The sequence below is a fragment of the Cetorhinus maximus genome, chromosome 8, assembly GCF_964194155.1.
Source record: "Cetorhinus maximus chromosome 8, sCetMax3.hap1.1, whole genome shotgun sequence".
Lineage (NCBI taxonomy): Eukaryota > Metazoa > Chordata > Chondrichthyes > Lamniformes > Cetorhinidae > Cetorhinus > Cetorhinus maximus.
Genome location: NC_135886.1, coordinates 54,127,421 through 54,143,666, shown reverse-complemented (window position 1 = coordinate 54,143,666; position 16,246 = coordinate 54,127,421). Strand labels below are relative to the sequence as shown.

Here is a 16,246-nt window from a genome sequence, read left to right as displayed (position 1 = left end):
ATTTGAAATGTCCTCTGGAGAAGTCTTTCCGATCCTCTCCCCCTCTGGGGCATTGCTGCTCCCGGCTTCCCGGAGCTGGGGTGCACTGAGCGCTTTACTGCTCTCAGATTCCTGGGGCTGGGGTGTGCTGGCCTCTTTGGGTTGTGGGCAAAGTTGGGGTGCGCTGGTCTCCTCATTGTCTCCAATGTTCTGGAGCTTGGGTGTCTCGTCCTCCAACTCCCTAGAGCTTTGCCGCTTCTTCTGTAGGTGCCGCCCTTGCACTTCTTCATCCAAAGAGCAGCTGCCCTTGTCATCCGTGTCAGATGGGAGACACCTCTTGCCACTTGTCTGGGAAGTGACTTGGTCCCTTCTTAGCCCGTTCTTCCTTTTGGCTCTCTTCACCAGCTGCCACTCCCCCTGCTGATTTTCCGCTGCTTCCTCCTCCATTGATTCGCTCTCCTGAGGAGTGGGGGGTTCAGGGGGCAGTGCTGTTGATTGGCTGTCTGCTGCCTCAATCTTTTCCTCCACTTTGTCTCTCACTGTGCCCTCCTTTGTTCCGTTGTTCTCCCTGGGGGCCTTGGTGGTTGGAGGGTTGCAAGTGTCCTTGGTAGTAGTGACACGAAGCATTTCCTCTGCTTCCCCCTTGTTGGCTTTGGCTGCCTCTGCATAAGTGAGGCAGCGTTTGGGGCAGGTCCTGTAGAGGTGGCCTGCCTCGCCACACAGGTTGCAGCACTTAGTCTGTTTGCAGTCCTTTGTCTGGTGCCCTTCCTGCTTGCAATTCTTGCAGAGGGCGGCGCTGCAGTCGGCCGCCACATGACCAGACTTGCCGCATGAGCGACAAAGTTTGGGCTGCCCAGCGTAGACAAGGTAGCCACAGCTTCCCCTGATAGCGAAGCTGGAAGGAGAGTGGAAGATGGCTCCCTTACCATCGGTCTTGAGCGTGACCTTAACCTGGCGTTTGCATGTCCAAATCCCGAAGGTGTCTCTAACCTCGGTGCAGCTCCCAACCTTGCCGATGTACCCGGCGAGGAAGGTGAACACATCGGCGGCAGGGATGTAGGGGTTGTAGAGATGCACAGTCACCACACGGTCCCGTTGCAACGGCAGAGCAAAGAGCGGCTCCACCATCAGGATCTTCATCTCCGGTTGGTCTCTCTTCTCCTCAAAGACCTTCAGGAACTTGACGCAAGCTGCCATGAGCTCAAAAGTCACGTCGAAAAATCCAGCGCTGGGGAAGTCTTGCAGGGAGTAGATCAGCATGACTGCGTGGAATCATTGTGCTTCATATTGTCCAAGTTGGAGTGGGGTTAGTGGGAACAGGGTTAAAGAGATAGCTGAGCTGCATATTAAAGTCACAGGAGTCCACTGAAACAGAAAGCTGTTGTTCACATTGGTACGGATTGAAATGGGAAACTGAGGCCCAGGCATTCTGCCTCTGCCTTTTCCAGCATGTTCATCTCTGAATGGCAGGGTGGCTGAGGAAAGGGGGCATGTAATAAAAAAACAAGCTTGCATTTATATTGTGTCTTTCACACCTTCAGGGTGACCCAAAGCATTTTCCATCCAATCTACTTTTGAAGTGTAGTCACTGTTGTAATGTAGGAAATGCAGCACAAACAGCAATGAGATCATCTGTTTAATTGTTGTTGCTGGGGGAAGGTTTCTGGTGATACCTAGAGAGAATTCCTCACTTCTTCTTTGACACAGTTTTGTAGGACCTTGTACACCTGCCCGAGAAGCGGGGCCGCAAGCGGGGCCTTCCTTTTAACAGCACTCCACCTCTGATAGTGCTGCACTCCCTCAGTATTGCATTGGAAATTCAACCTGGCTTATGTACTTACGTCTTTGTAGTGAGGATTAAACCCACAGCTTGACTTTGGAGTGGGACTTCACTGAGTCTTGACTGACAATATTGCAGAGCGGCAGTCAGAACAGTTCCTGACCGGAGCTGAGGCACTGTAATTAATCAGTTTTTGTGTACCTGTACTATTAAACGAAAGACTAACATCTGATTAGGCAGCTTGTGGTAGTCAACATCAGGAGGATCTTCAGCATACATTTTCATTCCTTAAATATTACTGGAAGCAGTGAAACTGGGGAGGGAGAGTTCATTTGGAAGAATTTCAGTAATGATTAATCCAGAAAGGAAGGAATTAGTTATATGAGGAACCAGGAGTGGAGAATACAGCCACACCTTTGCTCAGATAAGTCATTAGATCATCAGACAGCAGGTCCCAGGGAAACTGTTACAGAGGCTGAAGATCAAACCGACAGTTCCTGAACAGAGACTCCATCAACCCCTTGATGACTCAATTTCAAAATAAAATGGTGCCAGTCAGGCTTAGTGAGTGACACTCTCGCCTCTGAATCAGAAGGTTATGGGTTCAAGCCCCACTCCAGAGACTAGAGCACATTATCTGAAACTCCAGTAGAGTACAGTTGGAGTGCTGCAGTGTCAGATGTGACACCTTTCAGATCCCCACCTCATGTGGACTTGAAAGATCCCACAATGCTATTCCAAAGAAGAAAAGATTAAATGATCATTTATCTTATTTGCTGTGTGGGATCCTGCTGTGTGTACCTTTTATTGGAGTTAAGTGGAGCAAGGCCTCTTTGGATTGTATAGCATTTTGGATTTCACCTTTCTATCACTGAATGTGTTTTCTTAGCTCACCACTAATCAAATAATCTTTGTATTTCTTGTGACCTCAGGTGTGCCTTGCCTTCCGATTTACCTCAGCCTGTACACGGAGCACTATCACAGTGTAGAACCAAACCACCGGCAGCTGTACAATCACTCTGACCTTAGGAACTTGGAGCAGGCTATGCTGGCAACTTGTGTGGGCACCATCGCTGAACTCAGTCAGTAACACTTAACCCTTATCCCTTCCCATTAACTCTGTGTGCATGAGTGAGAGGGTATTTATATTAATTGGGGTATACATGTTTTGAGGTATGTATGTTTTGGGTTATAAATGGAAAAGCCTAAAAAATTAAGTCCTAGCATGTTTTTATAGCACTTTACAGAGTTAGGATAGAGAGGAAAAGATTTGTTTTATACGAGAGTTGTGGGCTGTGGAGTACAGGACAGGAGTTACAGATTGAAGCAGAGATCATATAAACATTTAAGAATAGATTAGACAGGTGGTTGTAGGAGAGGGGGAATCAAGGAATCAAGTGATATAGGATCAGGGTGGATCATTAGGATATTGCTCATGTGGAGGATAAAATCCAGCAGTATTTACTGAGCTGAATGGCCTGTACTGTAATATTTAGATAATTGTTTGCATATTTAACCATTATAAAATCCATTGAGAATGTAAGGCCGAGGGGCGTTAGTTTTTGTACTGTTAAATGCTGGTTACCTCTATTGAACAGTTAATCCAGCTATTGTCCTGCTCTCGAGCTGGTGGTTTTGATTACAGAGATGTCTATATGTCTCTGGGCAGCACCATTGATTCTAGCTTCAGCTGAAGCTTCAAACTCGCCTCCGGCCTTATGCAGTATTTTTTTTATTAATTCGTTCTTGGGTTACCCCTGACAAAGCCAACATTTATTGTTCATTCCTAATTGTCCTTGAGAAGGTGATGCTGAGCCACTGTCTTGAACTGCTGCAGTCCATGTGTTTAAGAGACTGCTGTTGGGAAGGAATTCCAGGACTTTGATTCAATGACAGTGAAGGAATGGCAAATATTTCCAAGTTAGGATGGTACATGACTTTGAGGGAAACTTGGAGGTGCTGATATTCCTATGGGATTGCTGCTTTTGTCCTTCTAGGTGGTAGAGGCCATAGGTTTGGAAGGTGCCTTGGTGAGTTGCAGTGCATCTTGTATATGATACACACTGCTGCCCCCATGTGTCAGTTGTGGAGAGAGTGAATGTTTAAGGTGCTGGACAAGGGTGACAATCACACAAAGATAAAAACAAAAAGCTAAAAGCTACTGCGGATGCTGGAAATCCAAAACAAAAACAGAATTACCTGGAAAAACTCAGCAGGTCTGGCAGCATCGGCGGAGAAGAAATCAGTTAACGTTTCGAGCCTTCATGGCCCTTCGGCAGAACTGAAGCATAGTTAGAAGAAGGGAGAAATATAAATTGGTTTAAGGTGGGTGCGGGGGTGGGGGGGGGTAGAGAGAGACATTGAGGGTGTGGTGATTGTGGAGATGAGCAGATAATCAAAAGATGTCACAGACAAAAGGGTCAAAGAGGTGTCGAAGGTGGTGACATTTGTCTGAGAAAAGTGCTAATTAAGAATGGAAGACAGGATATTCAAAGTACAGCTCTAGTGGGGGTGGGGTGGAAAGACTAACAAGGTTTTAGTTTAGATTTAAAAATAATGGAAATAGGTGGGGAAAGAAGAATCTATATAAATTATTGAAAAAAAAGGGGGGTGGGGAGCGGGGGAAGAAATGGGGTGGGGATGGGGGGAGGGGGAGTTTAAGATCTAAAGTTGTTGAATTCAATATTCAGCCCGGAAGGCTGTAAAGTGCCTAGTCGGAAGATGAGGTGCTGTTCCTCCAGTTTGCGTTGGGCTTCACTGGAACAATGCAGCAAGCCAAGGACAGACATGTGGGCAAGAGAACAGGGTGGAGTGTTAAAATGGCAAGCGACAGGGAGGTTTGGGTCTTTCTTGCGGACAGACCGCAGGTGTTCCGCAAAACGGTCGCCCAGTTTGCGTTTGGTCTCTCCAATGTAGAGGAGACCGCATTGGGAGCAACGAATGCAGTAGACTAAGTTAGGGGAAATGCAAGTGAAATGCTGCTTCACTTGAAAGGAGTGTTTGGGCCCTTGGACGGTGAGGAGAGAGGAAGTGAAGGGGCAGGTGTTGCATCTTCTGCGTGGGCATGGGGAGGTGCCATAAGTGGGGGTTGAGGAGTAGGGGGTGATGGAGGAGTGGACCAGGGTGTCCCGGAGGGAACGCTCCCTACGGAATGCCGTCAGGAGGGGTGAAGGGAAGATGTGTTTAGTGGTGGCATCATGCTGGAGTTGGCGGAAATGACGGAGGATGATCCTTTGAATGCGGAGGCTGGTGGGGTGATAAGTGAGGACAAGGGGGACCCTATCATGTTTCTGGGAAGGAGGAGAAGGCGTGAGGGAGGATGCGCGGGATATGGGCCGGACACGGTTGAGGGCCCTGTCAACGACCGTGGATGGAAAACCTCGGTTAAGGAAGAAGGAGGACATGTCAGAGGAACTGTTTTTGAAGGTAGCGTCATCAGAACAGATGCGACGGAGGCGAAGGAACTGAGAGAATGGGATGGAGTCTTTACAAGAAGTTGTTTTGCCCTGCATAGTCGTGAATTCCTTGAGTGTTGTTGGGGCTTCACTCATTCAGCCAAGTGGTAAGAATTCACATTGCTGACCTGTGCCTTGTGGATGCTGGAAAGGGGATGCTCATTGCAGTATACCCAGCTTCTGATCTGTTCTTGTAGCAACAACATTTGTATAGCTGTTTCAGTTGAGTTTCTAGTCAATGACAATGCCACCCACCCCTGCCCCAAAGGATGTTGATGGTGGGGAATACAGTAATGGCAATGCCATTGAATGTCACGGGAAATTGGTTCTAACTGTTCTGCATTTATTCCACAGGTGACCTGATCTCTCAAGCAATGTATTACTTCCAACAATTTGGTGCCAAGTACCACGGGAAGGGATTTCAGCTGCACTTCAAAAAGGGGCCGTATTCCTGGGAGCCTGAGGCTCTACATGGTCTCTATTACTACATGCACTGCCCTCATTTGGAGTGGGAGAATCCCAGCCAGGAGCCACCGAGAGTAAAACTGAGCAGTGAGAGGTGAGATCATTGCAACTAGGGCTTCTCAAATATTGACCAAACTGATTCATTCTACAACTTACTGAGTTGAGTCATTCAAGGAAAGCACCAAATCGTCCACAGGGCTTTTGATAATTTGAACACTTCCAGTTTCACACGCTTTAGGGGATCTTGTACCACATGAAGAAACAAGAGGGATGTTAAATCTTCTGCCGCTTCACCTCAGAGTCCTGAACGGAGCAGGCAGAGCTCCAGCCTCTTCCAGCATGATACAAACCCAAGTCTGGCCCAAGCCCAATCTCTACTGTCAGCCTTATAGCCCCATTCACATATAGGCTGAGAGAGTTACCAACAAACCAAGGTAGACATTGAGCAGCTTACTGTTTCTGTAGGTTGCTATATTATTATTTTGATAACAATAAGCTGTGATTCACTGTGAAAAAGAAACGATGCTTGGTTGGCAAGATTGTCAGATGCAGCATAGATTAGACAGTATCATTGACAGTATCAGTGAGCCCAATCTGTTACGGTTAAAATATCATCTAGTGATATAATAATACAAGTACTCGCCGAGTCCTTATTGAATGATGATGGCTGCAGGAAGTGTAAAGTCCCTGGTGTTGGCTTGATGCAGATTATGGTAACCATTGACTTGGTGCATGTGAAGAGAAGTGATGATCCTTATCTAAATTTATGCATCTTGAACCATGCGGTTTCAAACTGTACAGTCAGCTTACAAAATTTCCCAGCTTTCATATGAGGAGGAGGAGGAGAGGGGAAAACCCACCTTTGATCTTTCAGTGTGGACTGTAATAGGATTTGGCGATAGACCAACAGGTTTTGACATGTTTTTTTGTTGGGACTAAAGCTTTGGGAGGTGGAGTGTTACATGGGGGGGGGCATTGTCAGCAGGCAGAGGTTAGCTGAACTTGCTCCTACCAGGTGGTGATGTGCTTTGTTCTAATTCACTGAAATAACTTAGGCAGGATTAAACAGAATTATTTTCCTAAAATCCTCACTGTTCCTCCTGTATATATATTGTGCAGACCTGGAGCCAGTGCACATGCAAATACACAACATGCATGTTTGAAGATTCATTCTAACATGTCATGATAAGAGGGTGCTGACTGAATGTCTAAGTAATGGTTTCTGAAGATGGGAGAAGTCCAGGTCAAATGTGTATCCATGTTCTCATTGTTCTTGTTGTCTTTCTGCATTTCCATCCTGCCCCTGACCTCAAACACCCTTCAGGCCGTACGAGATTCTCCCGCCAGTGGTTGAGTGGATCAGGGTGTGCATCGCACAGGCGGAACACAGGCACAGTCTCACAGTGGACAGTAGTGACCTTCGACAGGCTGCCAGACTTCTGCTTCCGGGCGTAGATTGTGAACCCCGGCAACTCAGGTGAGCAAAGCTTTACTATCTCAACCTCTGCAAAGCTACTCTCTGTTACTTTGCCTTTTGAGGAATTGTTCGGGATTGTTAATTTGGGATATGGAGCTAAATGGGTTGCAATACAAAGAAACCATTATCTAATTGAATAAGGGAGCAGATTTGAGAGGTTGAATGGAACCACCCCTGTTCATATGTTAAACTTTCAGTAGAGCCCAGACAATCCTGGGGCCCACTGATACTTGACATGGAGATCCATTTTATTCATCATGACCCTGTTCCTCTGGTTCCCAACCTGTCTGCTGGAGCAACGGTCTTGTTGCTATGTAATGAATACCCACTTATAATGGAAACAAACTGTAATCTTCAGTCTCTGAGAGTCATTTTGTAGATAGACATCTTACAGTGACTTTCATGGTCTCCTGGCATCCCAGAGCTCTTCACAGCCAATGAAGTACTTGTTGAAGTGTAGTCACATTGCCATTGGAAATGTGGCAGCCAATTTTGTGTAGAGCAAGATCCCAGCAACAACAATGAGATAAATGACTAGGAACCTACTTTTAATGGTGTTTATTGATGTTGCCCAGGACACTGGATGGAGAGAACTCTCCCTGCTCTTCTTCCTTGGGATCTTTTGCGCCCACCTGAGGGGGCAGACAGGGGCTCTGTTTAATGCCTGGAGTGCAAGATGGCACCCCTGACAGCGCAGCACTGCCTCAGTAGGGAATTAGGGTGTCAGTCTGGATTATGTGCTCAAATCTCTGGACTGAAGAGGTGAGCGTATTATCAACTGAGCCATGGCTAATGTATGAAGCACTATCTGATGGGACATTGGAATAGTAAGGTTACATAGATCTTGTGGAAGTTCAGCCCAGTTTAAAATTCGAGGCTGGAGGTGAAAGGAGGCTGGGCAGTTGACCACAAATATTTTCTTTGGCAGAAGTTTAAGAAGTCAAAATGAATCCACCTCTTTCTGTTTTGTAGGATTAACAGCACTTTATGCACATCCCGTGGACTGGATGCCAAGCAGGCCGAGCTGAAGCTGAGACAGAACCTGGGCTTTCAGATGTTGAACTCCGGCCGCACTGATTTGGTACATGCAGCTGCTGCGTTGCTGGGACCAGAGGGACTCGATGCTCTTAGTGAGCAGGTAGGGGAGAGGCCTCACAGGAATATAGATTTATTGTTTTTAATATGGAACGAGGTCAGAACAACTGATGTTGGATTATGGTTAAAGCACATTAGTGGGTTAGAATTGGTTTTAACTCGGTGCTTGCAAATACTGTCTTTGATTACAATGCCACTCCTTCCCGAGTAATGTCATAATTCATAAATAGTGAAGGTTGCTGAAAAGGGTATTATTAAAGCTAAGGCCTTTATGATTATTTGATAACCTAAAACTCAATGACTTAAGTGAACTGTAAAGTCACAAACCTCTCCACATATTGGCAATGAAGTTACTATAAAAGGGGTACAAAGCTCTTGTTCATTTTGTCACTTTGGGGAGAACAGGAGACAACATCTGAACACATCCAAATGTTTCAAACATGAGAAATCGGGCAACTGTTTAATAACTGTTTGTAGATTTGACTTGTTCACTTCTATTAATGTTGTCTCCAACTGAGTTTGCAGAGACTTCAATTAATAAAGTCATATGTTGAACACATATTTTGGATGTGCATTCAAACCTAAAATTTAACATGTTGTATGTTAGGGCTTGTGTTCTGTTATATAATTGTCTATATTTAATACTTTAGTAAGTATAAATCAGACATTTCCTTGTCCTCAATCTTGTATTTGAGATTAAAAAATAGGGAAAGATGACAAAATCCTACAGAAGTCCAAGAGACAAGATGGAGAGGAAGCTCATTCACACATGCGGGGCAGGATTTTTCAGATGGTGGGATTGCCCGCCCTCCACCTGAAGTGTCAACGGCGAACGCATCTGCACTGAGACTGGCTGCCCTGCACTCATTGGAGGGCAGGGTGTGTGGGGGGCATCGCTTGGCTCAGGGTGAGACTTCTGCTCCCAACTGGGGAGGAAGCTCCACCTTAGAGAGCTTCTGGTCAGCCAATCCAATTGGCTGGCTGCTCTGTAGTCTCAGCAATGCCTGGTTGAGGTGGTGGACACTGCTGGGACTTCAGCCAATTCCCGAAGAAGAGGAGCTAATGGAGGCTGGACTTCAGGTAAGTCCGGGGCATCGGCCGGGCCTGGCTGACAAGCCCCAGTGAGGGGATGGGGGCTGGTGGTGAGGGGTTGTGGGGCCAAGTCTGACAGGCCAGGGAGGAAGGCTAAAGTGGGGGGTGGGGGTGGGGGGGGGGGGGGGGGGGGGTGCGGTATGACCTTGTGTGGGGGAGGGGTGCCTCGATAGGCACAGGGGAACCCCAAAGAATGTGCCCCCCAACTCTTTCCCAACATCAGCTCGCCCAGTAGAAGCTGCTGGGTTCCCCACCTGCTCTGGATCTCCCCCTGCTGCATTTTACAAGCCCCCACCAACCCCACCTTCAAACCTGCCAGTGAAGGAATGTAAAATTCTGCCCAAGGAGTGGAGGGGAGGAGAGACTGGATGTCATGCTGTACACCAGAAGTCTCTGTACATCTAATAATCACTACCCCAGGATTATCCTTCCCTAGTTGTAGAGATTTATATCAGGATGAGCTGATGATTGCAGATTGTATTCAACTCTTTGCAAATGCTGCATTTACATATTTCTGTGCAGTTTACTACAAGCAGAACATATTCTCATAAAGTATGATGCAAGGTGTCTATTGAGACTGAAGATATCTCCTGCACAATGTCTCATACCATTGATCAATTGACACTACCATTTTTCTAAATTACATCTCAAACCATTAGCAGCTGTCGACTGATGTTCTCTTGTTTGCCCCAGTGTTCAAACACATTGATGTTCCTTCAGCCATCTTCACTTCGACTGTGGTTGGTGCACAACAACCCTGGGTGTGATTTTACTAGTGCAATATAAACTAAAGTAATATTCAGCAAGAAGGAGGGAAAGGGAGGGAGGCAAGCTACAAATGTGACAGGAAACTGAGAAAAAAGGCACCCCATGTGACAGGAAGCCAAGAGGGATGGCTGCCATGTACTGGGAAGTGGTTGATTCAAACCTCTCCTAGCGTATGGATTATACAATAATAAGTCTCAGCACAAATCTATGCCTCACAGGAATAAGCATTGGGTTATATTCATCAACTTACCGCTGTGTACTGGGTGAAACATCCTTCATAACAATTTAGAAGTGTCATGAAATCAATTGATCTGTGTGTCCCTGAGCGTTAAATAAAAAGTCTGTGGAGACTGTAACCTTTAAGGTACAAGATGTTTCAATGCTTGTTACATTGGTTTCTGCCTAATAGCAAAGGCTATTAGGGGCCCTCTGGGAGTTTGATAGGTCACCCAATCAGTTCAAGGGGCAGTGGAAATTTCTTGAGGCAGTCAATTTGAGGTAGTCTGCCAGCCAACATGTGTTACAAAGCCAAAAAGGACAGAACCAGATCCTAGTTAAGTTAATGAAAGAGCTGCAGGGAGCAGACTTTAAGTAAAGAGGGCAGTTGTGGAAAAGATACCCCTTTGGAGCAGTGATGTTCTGATTGGCACAGCCATAGATCTATAAGTGTGCTTGTGAGCTAGTGTTTCAGTGTACTCAGGAATCCAGGGAGGAGGGATCTCGAAAGGCGAGATTGAAACCCTGTGAAGTGGGCCATTGTTAAAGCCATCTGAGTGGGAGCAACTTTTGGAGAGAATTCTAAAATTCCAAGGAGAGATCTTTGAAGTTGAAGCTGGGAATCCCTCATGAGACAGAGTTTCAATGAGATTGCTTGACTTGTTTACTGACATCTGGGTGGGTTTTTGAGAAATCCATGGGCTCTGTCTTGGTTGCACCTGTCATTTACTCTGTAGTGTGGTGTGTTCGACCACTGTTCATCTGTTAATACACATGTATCTCATATTTACCCTGAATGTTAGAGTATAAGATACATATTGCAAATTGTTTTATCTTTCTGAACTTGTGTCGTAAAGTTTATTTTTATTTGTTCAAAACCCGTGGAATCTTGTGCCTTTATTCATTTAGTAAGTTTCTTGAATCTCAACCTTCATCGACTTTAAACAAAACATTATTGGTCCCTAACCGGATCTTCCCTACATCCCGGGGTCGGGCCAAGGATCATAACAGAAGGCAATGCTAATAGCCACTTAGTCTCCACTCGTCACTCAATATGTGAGGGTGACCTCCAACCTTTGCCCTTATTTGTGAGGCCCATGGTCTCAGAGGGATCACCACCTCAGAGCTGATTATTTACCTGGAGCATTCAAATGCTATTTCTTCTCCTCAGGGATTGACTCCACTGATGTATGCAGCTAGCAGTGGGGATGAGGCCATGGTCCAGGTCCTGGTGACCTCTGGAGCAGACATTGATATTCAGGTAAGACATTGATTATTGACACAGTCTTCACATGAAGTGCTTTCAAATATATCACTGCATTCCATAAGAGTATCCTACAGGGTGAACCTGTAACAAATGGACCCTGATACAAATGTGGGATTTGTAACGTGTGGACTCAGACACAGTGCCACAATAATTCTCAATAATATTTGACTGTTAACATCTGATTTGCATGGTATTTAACATAATGTGTCAGACCTGGTTTAAGCTGGGGTGCCTATACACAAACGATGTTTGAATGATCCAGCATTCAAACAGATTAAATATTGATTAATTTGAAAACTGACTTGCTAAGTTTGAGAAACTCCTGAGCGTTGTGCTTGATTTGCAGGTGCCAGGTAATTCCCAGCAGTGCTCATCTGTCCATGCAGAGGCGCGACACTGGACCGCTCTCACTTTCGCCGTCGCATTTGGCCATCTGTCAGTCACACAGGTACAGGAGTGGGTCAGTTTAGTTGAATAAATGTTGAGCTCTTCCCACTTCCCATGGCTTGGTGAAGGATGGCACTAGACGTTGGGGACTGTGTCGCTGCTCGAGAGGCTTTGAGCTACCTCAGGGGTTTCAGACACCACTCAAGCTGATTAGGCATAGAAAGCCTATTGCTCTCTGTGGATCTAACACATCTTCCCATATCAAATTCCTTCCGTCCATTGTCTCTATGTTGTCAAGCATGTCTCTGGGCAGCACTCTCATCTGAGTCAGAGGTTTGTGGGTGCAAGTCCCATTCTAGAGACTTGGCCAGGATATTTAGAAGGGCGGGGTTTCCCTTACCACCATCCAAGGAGTCTGCGGAGAACACATCCCCGCCGATACTATCTGCCCCACTGCCAGTTAACATGCCAACAAGTGTTAGTTGACTGGAGACGGGGACTCCCACCCCTCACTCTGGAGGAAATCCTGCCTCAGAGAGCTGTCGGCCAATCTGATTGGTCGGCAACTCTCTAGTCCCTGCAGCATCAGTAGCTGCAGTGTACAGGACTGGGATTACAAGCAGTCCCCAGAGCCTAAGCCCTGAGAGTCCAGGACCAGGTAAGTTTTGGGGGCCTCAGGGTGGGATGGAGAGATGAGGCTCAGCAAGGAGGGCAGAGTGGGGCGGGGGTGTTGTTGGAGAGGCTGGAAGGGGGAGGGTGGTCCTGTAGGGGCCAGTCTTTTTGGAGTGGGGGGGAAGGAACCCGATGTTAAAAGGAGACTGCTGATGGAGGGCAACCCCACTTTCCTGCCTGATGCCTGAGCGCGGTTCATTTCCAAGCTTCAATCCCTGCCCCCACCAGCCTGGAAATGGCCCTTAAGTGGTCAACAATTGGTTACTTAAGGGTCTCAACTGGGGCAAGGAAGGGCGAGCCGGACCAAGTGTTGCCTGTCCCAGTGTCAAGTTGCGGAGACGTCAGGCCAGGCAGGAACCTGGTGGGACGGCCATTCGAGGAATTTTACGGCCAACCCTTGCCCACAAACCCGCCGGTGGGTCAATGTAAAATTCTGCCCCAGAGCTGACACTCCAGCACAGGACTGAGGGAGTATCACATGGACTGCCTCTACTGCATGTTGGATGAAAAATTTTCAGGTGAATATAAAAGATTCCATGGCAATATTTTAAAGAAAAGCAGTGGAATTCTGCCCAGCCCTAAACCCAACCATCTTCAGCTGCTTCCTTCCATCATAAGGTCAGAAGTGGGGATGTTCGTTGATGATTGCACAATGTTCAGCATCATTCGCGACTCCTCAGATACTGAAGCAGTCCATATCCAAATGCAGCAAGACCTGGACAACATTCAGGCTTAGGCTGATAAGTTGTCAAGCAACATTTGTGCCACACAATTGCCAAGCAATGACCATCTCCAACAGGAGAGAATGTAACTATCTCCCTATGACATTTAACAGCATTACCATTGCTGAACCCTCCATTATCAACATCCTAGGAGTTACCAATGAGCAGAAACTGAACTGAACCATTCACTCCTTCGAACCTGTTCTGCCATTCATGGCTGATCCTTATCGCAAATTTTTGTTGAATATGACAATTGATCTCAGCCCAAAATTTCATTTGAACCCCAGCACCCAGAGCATTTGGAGGCTTCAGATTTCCCAAATCTTTGGTATGAAAGTGAGCCTCCTGGTTCACTCTTGAAAGACCTGGCTCTAATTTTATGGTTATTCCTCCTATTTTACACTCCCCGAAAAGAGAAAGAATTTCTCTTTATTGACCCAATTGCTCCCTTTATAGTTTTTAAATGCCTCAATTGGATCAACCTGCATGCATATTGGAGAAGGCCATTTCTTCTTTATTCTTCCATGGGATGTGGGTGTCGCTGCTTTTGAGCTGAGTGGCTTGCTGGGTCATTTCAGAGGGACAGTTCAGAGTCAGACACATTGCAGTAGGTCTGGAGTCACATGTAGGCCAGACCAGGTAAGGATGCAGATATCCTCCCTAAAGGACATTAGTGAACCAGATGGGTTTTTACGACAATCGATGATAGTTTCATGGTCACCATTACTGAGACTAGCTTTCAATTCCAGATTTATTAACTGAATTCAAATTTCACCAGCTGCCATGGTGGAATTTGAATCCGTGTCCCCAGAGCATTAGCCTGGGCCTCTGGATTACTAGTCCAGTGACAATACCACTACACCACCATCTCCCTAATAATATGGGTGGGGGCAGGGTGGAACCAGGGAGATATTGGCAGAATAGCATGAGAGGAAGAGGGACTGGGTAAGAATTGAGGGATACTTGGGATGGGTGAGAATAGAGGGACACAAGGGGCAGAGTGGGAACAGAAGCCATTAAAGTGGGAGGAGGCTCAACTGGACTAAAGGCAGGCATAGAGGCCAGACTGGCCTGTTTCTGTCTGTAGATACTATATCCGTGTGTAATTAAATGTAATTCTATGGCTGTAATTAAATGCAAGATTACGATGCTCTCCTCTGTGTGACATTCCCTCTCTGTCTATACAGTTGCTATTGGATGCCGGGGCCCATGTCGAAGGCTGTGTTAGTGGAGAAAGCTGGTCAGAAACTCCTTTGCAGCTCGCAGCCGCAGCAGGTACACAACAGCTAGGACAAGGGTGGGTGTTGTGAGAGTGGGTCTGGCTTATCGGACAACATCGGTTTCCCTGATGATAGGAGTACTTCAACAGACTGACACTGCATTTTTTTTAATTTGAGCTATAGTCAGTATAAACATTCAAGCCTGTGGCCTAGCAATAGATCAGAGTTCAGAGACATGGAAAAAGTTCACCTGAAAATTTTAAATTAATTTATAAATGCATGTGACGTAAATTGGAATTAAACTAATCATCACAGTTTTTTGTTCTGTTAAAAAGATCACATCAAAAAGAAATGACGTTCTGTTCTTAAGATACTCTCCCCAACATTACCAGTGTAGAAGATGCCCTCCCCTAAATTCCAATTGACCGAGCTGGCCAGTCCTGAAGGATATATCTGCCAGATTGGGCCTGTGGCAGGTGGTGAGACAACCAACATGAGGGGAAAAATCTATTTGACCTCGTTCTCACCAATCTACCTGTCGCAGATGTATCTGTCCATGCCCATGTTGGTACAAGCGACCGCCACACAGTCCTTGTGGAGATGAAGTCCAATCTCCACACTGAGGGCACCCTTCGTGGTGTTGTGTGGAACTACCATCATGCTAAATAGTTAGATTTCAAACAGTTCTAGCAGCTCAAATTGGACATCCATGAGGTGCTGTGGGCCATCAGCAGCAGCAGAATTGTTTTCAACCACATTCTGTAGCCTCTCGACCCTGCATAACCCCATTCTACCATTACCATCAAGTGGGGGATCAACCCTGGTTCAATGAAGAGTGCAGGAGGGCATGCCAGGAGCAGCACTAGACATACCTAAAAATGAGGTGTCAACCTGGTGAAGCTACAATACAGGACTACTTGCATGCCAAACAGCATAAGCAGCATACTGTAGACAGAGCTAAGAGATCCCACAACCAATGGATCAGATTAAAGCTCTGTAGTCCTGCTACATCCAGTTGTGAATGGTGGTGGACAATTAAGCAGCTGGCCAGAGCAGGATGCTCCACAAACACCCCCATCCTCAATGATGGAGGAGCACAGCACATCAGTGCAAAAGATCAGGCTGAAGCATTTGCAACAATCTTCAGCCAGAAGTGCCGAGTGGATGATCCAACTTGGCCTCCTCCGGAGGTCCCCAGCATCACAGATGCCAGTCTTCAGCCATTTCAATTCACTCCACATGTTATCAGGAAACATCTGAAGGCACTGGATAGTGCAAAGGCAATGGGCCCTGACAATATTCCGGCAATAGTACTGAAGATCTGTGCTCCAGAACTTGCTGCACCCCTAGCCAAGCTGTTCCAGTACAGCTACAGCACTGACATCTACCTGGCTATATGGAGAATTGCCCAGGTATGTCCTGTCCACAAAAAGCAGGACAAATCCAACCCGCCCAAATAACCCCACCCCACTATCAGTCTAGTCTCGATAATTAGCAAAGTGATGGAAGGTGTCGTCAACAGTGCTATCAAGCTGCACTTACACGGCAATAACCTATTCACTGACGCTCAGTTTAGGTTCCACCAGGACCACTCAGCTCCTGACCTCATTACAGCCTTGGTTCAAACATGGACAAAAGACTGAACTCCTGA

General features: G+C 46.5%; 1 protein-coding gene across 1 annotated transcript in view; it reads left to right on the top strand.

Moving 5' to 3' along the window:
* Nucleotides 1-16,246, top strand: part of LOC144683636 (ankyrin repeat- and BTB/POZ domain-containing protein 3-like) — a 50,048-nt gene that overhangs the window by 18,257 nt on the left and 15,545 nt on the right. Inside the window, exons 2-8 of the mRNA XM_078546870.1 lie at nt 2,692-2,841; nt 5,569-5,773; nt 7,004-7,156; nt 8,129-8,294; nt 11,499-11,588; nt 11,941-12,042; nt 14,563-14,650. Coding sequence (XP_078402996.1) covers nt 2,692-2,841; nt 5,569-5,773; nt 7,004-7,156; nt 8,129-8,294; nt 11,499-11,588; nt 11,941-12,042; nt 14,563-14,650 — 954 coding nt within the window. The remainder of the gene's footprint in view (nt 1-2,691; nt 2,842-5,568; nt 5,774-7,003; nt 7,157-8,128; nt 8,295-11,498; nt 11,589-11,940; nt 12,043-14,562; nt 14,651-16,246) is intronic.